A 7,160-nucleotide genomic window follows, 5' to 3' on the forward strand; every position below is an offset into this window, starting at 1 on the left:
GGCTTTAGTATGGTACTTCTGCGCAAATAGCTTGAAAAATTGCATACCTCTACTCTACATAGAATTCACTTTAATGAATGATCTCTACAAATATGCAGAATTAACTATCAATCATGCATGGGTGCAAGCGTTCCAATACAACTTTCACTCTCTTCACTACATTCTCATAGTATTTCTATCCATTGATTTTTGAACCTGCCAACTCATTCCACTTGGTATCTTTACTATTTGGAAAATATCATCTATAGTGTCAAAAATTATGGTTTATATCATTTCTAAGAACTCATGATACATTAAAGAGCCAAAATTATAAATTCGTACTTTTAGGGGAATGGATTTTTCAGGGTGAGATTTTTTGGCATCTAAGTTTTCAGAAAAAAATTCATATCCAGATTTTTGTATATTTACATTTTAAAATTTTGATATAGTTAATTAATATTTATAGTAAGCTATTTTTTGTGATTTAATTAATTAATCCTTCATTTCTTAAGTGTGTGACCCTCTAGTCACATGTATCATTCTAGTTAACAATTTTAAAGGCCCTATACCACCTATTGACAGACCAAATTAATTAACTATGTTAACATACAATTTTATTGATCAAGGATTGAGTTAATCCAATGGGTAGATTTTCTCGCCCGTGGGGTGCTGAGCTACTCCTTATGCTCTAGAAGATACATATTAGTAATTAAAATCTCTCAAGGAACATGTATCATCATTGAGTACCATATGCAGGTGTTCTTTTGTCTGCATGAGAATATTGAATGGCTAAGAGTATTATAGTTACTTTTCAAACCCTATTCTCTCATTTAGTTTGTAATGATGCATAATGGGGATCATTGAATAATATATTTTCCAAAATCCTCATTATTCTGGCCAGGGGTTTTATGCATCTTCTTCCTTGAGTCAATCTCCTCTTTTAACGAGGACAAATGATCTCATCCTGATAATTCAATCCCCTTAATTCTGTTTTTCTTATATCTGAGGCGAGCCATGTTTGAATCCCATGACGAGGGCCTCATACTACTTCAAAATTTAATTGCCCATGCACAATATGTAGTTAGTGTCTCAGGTCAGCAAACGAATCATACGACTATGAAATGAATCAGCTTTGTGACTTATGGTGGGTGCGCTTTAGAGAAAGAGTTCATTGAATCAATTGGTATGAATCCATGAGTGGTATTATGGCTAGACCTCCACACTAAGGACCATATGATGAGCCATAATTATCATATAAGCAGGATAAGATAGTGATAGTTTTATGCTTGCCTCGAATATCCATCAAATAAAAATATTTAGAATACATGCTTAAAGACTAGTTATCACTATATTATGATCTAATCATAATTATTCATTTCTTTCCCGTATTGAAGGACTTCCTTATAAATATTACACGAGAATAACTGATGAAGAAACATGTTTATTTTAATGAACTCAAATAAAACATTCAAGTGTGATTGGGTTGATGGCCCCATATTTTGTTTCCATACTCATAAATATATGACATTGAATAATATTAATAATTTATAATTAGAAAAAATAACAAATTCAATGATACCTACTCCTAGCCATGATCCTATTTGATAAAATAGAATTTCAGATTAAAATGTTACTTTAGGGTTCTGATTTATGCAGTTTTTATATTTAATTAATTGCTTCATTGACCCACTCCCAAACTTCTATGATGGCAAGGAAAAACCAAATTATGGGATAACTATAAGACAAGGTCTAATTTAGTTGTTTTACAAATAATATATATTCAAATGGACCAATGGCAAAGATACCAATCTCCACTTTCTATTTCAGTTTTCTGGTCTGGGTTAAATCATTGTTTATCGATGAATGGCCAAAACACCTTATAGTCATTAATTAATTAAGTAATGATGATGTGAAAATACTCTCCTAGTTTGATTTTCAACTTATGTTTTGTATCATATATTGTAATGGAGACATGATCAAATTTATGTCTGATGAATGGAATTCAGTGACTTCCAAATGAAATTTATAGTTAGTTTAAATGTAATTTTTTTAATAAACTATACAGACATATTAAATCCCATAATTTAGGGGATTATTGTTGTTTATTTTTATTTTATTTTAATACCAGGATTTACCCCATCAACCACACTAAAGCATCTAAATTGACATAAAAATAAAATGACTTAAGATGACTCATTATGTCCTATGGAACCAGATTCCCACCTTTTCACAAATTGAGAAAAGAACTTTGACTGAATTCCATGTACTCTAGATCTGAGTAGGACGAAAAATTTGGTGTAAACAGCCACCATACGTTGAAAAGGCTTCCCATGATTTTGAAGGCAGTTTTGGGCAATGTATTCGACATGAACTTGATTGATCAGTAAATACAAAATGTAAAACAAGAAAACAAATATCGTGATAAGGAAATGGTTTTTTATAGGGACTAGAAACAAATATTGGTTGGATCAGCAAGAAGGGATAATTAGTCAAAACAAGGGGACTAGTGTGATAAGGAAATGATGAAAATAATTATAATAGCATAAGTGGGAATATTTTGATATTATATAATTAAACATATCTATATCCATACAGAAAGATAAAAATTTTATTCATAAAAATAGGTATTTTCACAAATTTCCACATATTTTTAGTGACATATTTTTATGTAGAAATATTAGTTTATCACTTGAAATCTATATAACATACAAAACCTCAAAGCTTATTTTTCATTTCATGAAATTAAATAAATAACATATTTGTGTTTACAAATAACTTGGTATTGAGGTCTCAAAACTAATAAAATTGGGGACTGGTAAAATTATTTCACAATCAAGTATTGACCTATTAGGAGTTTTTTTATGAGTTTTTCATAAAAAGAAGCCTCTATGTCATTAAATAGAATCTAGTATATGCTATAGCTTAATCTTATTAAAAAAAACTTCTTGGATATTAAAGAATTCATAAAAGAAATGATTTCACTATTTCTCAGCAAATCGTTTTAGTTTAATACTAAAATCTGCTAATGAATAATGAACATTAAAAATATTGTAAATAAGAATATCTCATCTCATGGCCATCTTACAGTTTTTATGGTCAAAACTTATGCATGTTGTAAATAACATGCCAGCGTTTTCCCCAACTATGGCACACACGAAATCTCCCTGTCGCTCTCCATACAACTAATCTCCCACTTTGGTATAACTTACATCTAGAAATAAATTGATTTTATTTATAGATGTTAATGGGCTCACAATGGGCCCACATACTGGCAAGTGGGCCCTACAGGTCCGAAGAGTCTAGAAGATATAAGCCGCCACCTTACCCCTCGCAACGCACGCATCTGGGAATTAACTTATTAAGATATATGCCTCAATCTTTCACTATTTAATGCCACAAAAATATGCATTAAAAATAGGAAAAGGGAAGTTGGGGCTAGTGGTGGTTCTGGCATGACGGCCAGTAAATAATTTAATATTTAACTAATCAAATTCCAAAAAAAGGATCTATAATTCTTGAACCCTATTTTCTAAACACTTCTGATATTATCCTTGCTTCGCGTGGTAAAAAAAACATTAATGAGATAAAAGCCAAATGACTTGGCATTTAATAGTTGGTCCATTTCCAGTCTCCGTACAACAATGACTTTACAACAGTCGCTTCTCTCAGTATTCTTCAGAGAGAGAAAATTTAAAAAATAATTTTAAAATATATTATTCCGTAAAAGGACCCGATATTAGAAATCGGGTAAACGGATCTTCTTCCGCTGCCCCGGCGGTACGGAATAATCATAAAGAGTAACTTTCACCATAAACAGGGCTGACGTCAGCGGAATAGACGGGAAACTGCTGTTCCGGCAGCCCATCAGACCCGGAGAACAAATAAGCGAGGGCTGACACGTGTAAAGGAGCCACCACAGCGCTCGCACGTGCCATCGGCCACCCTGCCTCCGATACACGTCATCTATATGGACTCCACCTCTGCCACCTCGCTCGCCAAGGGAGAGAGATTTAGAGAGAGAAAGAGATAGAGATAGAGAGAGAAACGGAGAGAAAGAGAGTGAGAGAGAGAGAGAGAGGGGAGAGAAGGAGAAAGAGAAAGAGTGAGCAAGAGAGAGAAAGGGGGAGAGAAAGAGAGAATGAGTAAGAGAAAAGGAGAGAGATAGAGAGAGAATGGGAGAGAGAGAGGGAATAAATCTGGAGATGAGGAAAGAGTAGGCAGAGAAACAACTTCTGGAGGAGTCGTCAGGCTGCCATTTCCTCTTCGACTGTTGCGAGGAGCTCGAGCTCGGCGGCCATGGGGGAGGTGAATGGCTTTCTCTCTCTAAACTTCTCTCACAAGCCCATGTCTCTCTCTAGCATTCTCTCTCATGTTTCTCTCTCTGTGGCTGCGCAGGAGGAGAAGAAGAAGGAAGGGGAGGCGAAGGAGGAGCCGAAGAAGGAGGAGGGAGGGGGAGAGGAGAAGAAGAAGGAAGGAGAGGGAAAGAAGGAGGGAGAAGGAGGAGAGAAGAAGGTGGAAGGGGGAGGAGAGAAGAAGGCAGAAGGGGGAGGAGAGGGAGAAGGAGAGAAGAAGGAGACTCCTCCTCCTCCGCCTGAAGAAATCGTCATGCGGGTTTTCATGCATTGTGAGGGCTGCGCTCGCAAAGTCAAGCGCTCCCTCAAAGGATTCCCAGGTCCAATATCATCATCATCGTCATCATCTCTCTCTCTAACTTTCTATCTATCTCTCTGTGTCCCCAGTTTTGTCCCTCTCTATCTCTCTCTACATCTTTGTCACTTTGTGTTAATCTCTCTATATCTCTCTCTCTGTTGCTCTATCTTTCTGTCTGTCTCCCATGTTCTATCTCGCTCGTTCTTGATCTCTCTCTAGCTCAATCTCTCTCTCTCTCTAACCCCATGTTCTAGCTCTTTCCTCATCTCTCTCTCTATCTCTAGTTTTCTCTATATCTCTCTCTTTCCCAAGTTCCGTTCTATCTCTTCCTCTATCTCTCTCTAGCCCTATCTTTCTCTCTCCCTAAATCTGTCTCTCTTTTCTTTCTATTCTCTAGCTCTCTTTCGCTCTTTCTCTCAATCTGTCTCTCTAACACTCGAGTTTTGTCCATCTCTCTCTCAAACTCTATATTCCTGTCTGCTGTTGTATCTCCTTTTCTCCCTGTCTCTCTATCTCTCTCTACATCTTTTGTTATTTCTCTCTCTAGTTCGGTTATTCTCTTTCTAGCTAAGGTTTGATGGGGGGATTTGTGGCAGGGGTGGAAATGGTGACGACGGACTGCCGAAGTCACAAGGTGGTGGTGAAGGGAAAAGCAGCGGCAGCGGACCCTCTCATGGTTGTGGAAAGAGTGGAGAAGAAGAGCGGTAGAAAGGTGGAGCTTCTCTCTCCTATCCCTCCCAAGCCTGAAGAAAAGAAGGAAGAGAAGGAAGAGGAGAAGCCCAAGGTCGAAGAAAAGAAAGAAGAGGTCCTTTATCTCTCTCTCGACCCATCTCTCTATGTTTTTCTCTCTCTCTTACCCATGTCATCCTGCAGCCGAAAGAGATCTCGGTTGTGGTGAAGGTTCATATGCACTGCGAGGCCTGCTTGGAGGAGATCAAGAGGCGGATACTTAGGATGAAAGGTTCGATCTCCTCAGTTAATGCGTATTTTAATTACAGTGAGTCTGAAACCGTCTTCTGGGTAAAAAAAAAATTTCGTATTTTTTAATGGATACTTTTGTTCCCTCACGATAAGGACAAGGAGATCATGATGATGATGGTAATAATGCTCAAATCTGCTTTTTGGGCTCTCGAAATATGAGGAAAACACTGGTTTTTTTCTCGTTGTTTTTCTTTGGATCCTTATGTTTCCTTTCGGTGAGGAGAGAGAGATCATGATGATAATGAAAATAGTGTTCAAAGATAGTTATCGATAAGTGCAAATCTGTTTTTTGGGCTCTCGAGACATGTGGAAAAAAATGGTTTTTTCGTTGTTTTCCTTTGGATCCTTCTCTTCCCCTCCGAAGAGGAGAGAGACACCGTGATAATGATGAAAATCCTGCTCAAAGATTGTTAACAATTAGCGCAACTCTGTTTCTGGGCTCTCGAGATAAGAGAAAAAACTGGCTTCTCGCATCTTTTCCCAGTGGATCATCTCTCCTCTCTTGAGAACAGAGAGAGAGAGATCATCGCAATGACGAAAAACTCACCAAAAGATAATTCTATGTTACGATAATCGAAATCTGTCTTCTGGGTATCATTCATGATGATTTCTTCTGTTCCCTTCTGAGGAGAGAGAGATGATGATGACGATGATGATATGGTGAGCAGGCGTGCAGACGGTGGATCCGGATTTGAAGAGTTCAGAGGTGACGGTGAAAGGCGTGTTCGAGCCAGCAAAGCTGGTGGAGTACATCTACAAACGAACGGGCAAGCACGCGGCCATCGTTAAAACCGACCCGGCGGAGAAGAAACCGGACGAGAAACCCGGCGGCGAGAAGAAGGCGGAAGGCGGAGGCGAAGGCGAGAAGGAGAAGAACGACGCCAAGAAAGAGGGCGGCGCCGGCGAAGAAGAGAAGAAGGAAGGCGGCGGAGACGCCGCGAAAGACGGCGGCGCCGCCACCGTCGACGAGGCCGCCGCCGCCGTCGTCGCCGCCGCGGCCAAGCTCGGCGAGCTGACGAAGAACCCGCTTCTGTATTACTATCCCAAGTACCAAGTCGAGTACGCCTACCCGCCGCAGATCTTCAGCGACGAGAACCCTAACGCTTGCTCCGTCATGTAAAAAAAAGAGAAGGGAAAAATTATGGAGAGAGAACGCGAGAGCAGCGGAAGAAGAAGACGAAGGGCGATGGGGTTATTTCCTGAGAAGGGAGAATCTGGGTAATGTATAAAATAACTCCTGGAATAATGATCACTAAATGTTGTCAGGCGTTTGAAACTTTGAATCTCTCTCATTTCTCTTCTCAGTTAGTCTCTTACTCCCATCCCGCTTCTCTTCCCTCATCTACTCTCTAACCTCTGTTAACTCATCTCTCATATCTCTTCTCACTTCTCTCTTCTCAGCTCTTTCTTCTCTCTTATACTCTCTTTCTCTCAGCTCGTCTCTCATATCTCTTCTCTGTTATTTCTTCTCTCATCTCTCTTCTCTCTATTCTCTCTTCTCTCTTCCCTCATCTCTCTTCTCTATTATTCTCTCTTCTCTCTTCCCTCTT

The 7,160-nt window shown here is 38.9% G+C and overlaps 1 protein-coding gene across 1 annotated transcript; it reads left to right on the forward strand.

The window, feature by feature from the left end:
- Positions 1-4,072: 4,072 nt before the first annotated feature.
- Positions 4,073-6,886, forward strand: LOC144710969 (heavy metal-associated isoprenylated plant protein 8-like). Its single transcript, XM_078584844.1, has 5 exons — positions 4,073-4,284; positions 4,375-4,651; positions 5,226-5,434; positions 5,503-5,590; positions 6,279-6,886. Exons 1-5 carry the CDS (start codon positions 4,276-4,278, stop codon positions 6,728-6,730), a joined length of 1,035 nt encoding a protein of 344 aa, XP_078440970.1. The 5' UTR covers positions 4,073-4,275; the 3' UTR covers positions 6,731-6,886.
- The last annotated feature ends 274 nt before the right edge of the window (positions 6,887-7,160 follow it).

Source organism: Wolffia australiana, chromosome 13 (genome assembly GCF_029677425.1).
Source record: "Wolffia australiana isolate 7733 chromosome 13, ASM2967742v1".
NCBI lineage: Eukaryota > Viridiplantae > Streptophyta > Magnoliopsida > Alismatales > Araceae > Wolffia > Wolffia australiana.

What these genes read in the sequence shown, in the direction of transcription:
- LOC144710969 (XM_078584844.1), top strand. An exon ending in CTCCCTCAAAGGATTCCCAG is followed by an intron (nt 4,652 to 5,225) that starts GTCCAATATCAT and finishes GATTTGTGGCAG; the next exon opens with GGGTGGAAATGGTGACGACG. An exon ending in GCGGATACTTAGGATGAAAG is followed by an intron (nt 5,591 to 6,278) that starts GTTCGATCTCCT and finishes TATGGTGAGCAG; the next exon opens with GCGTGCAGACGGTGGATCCG.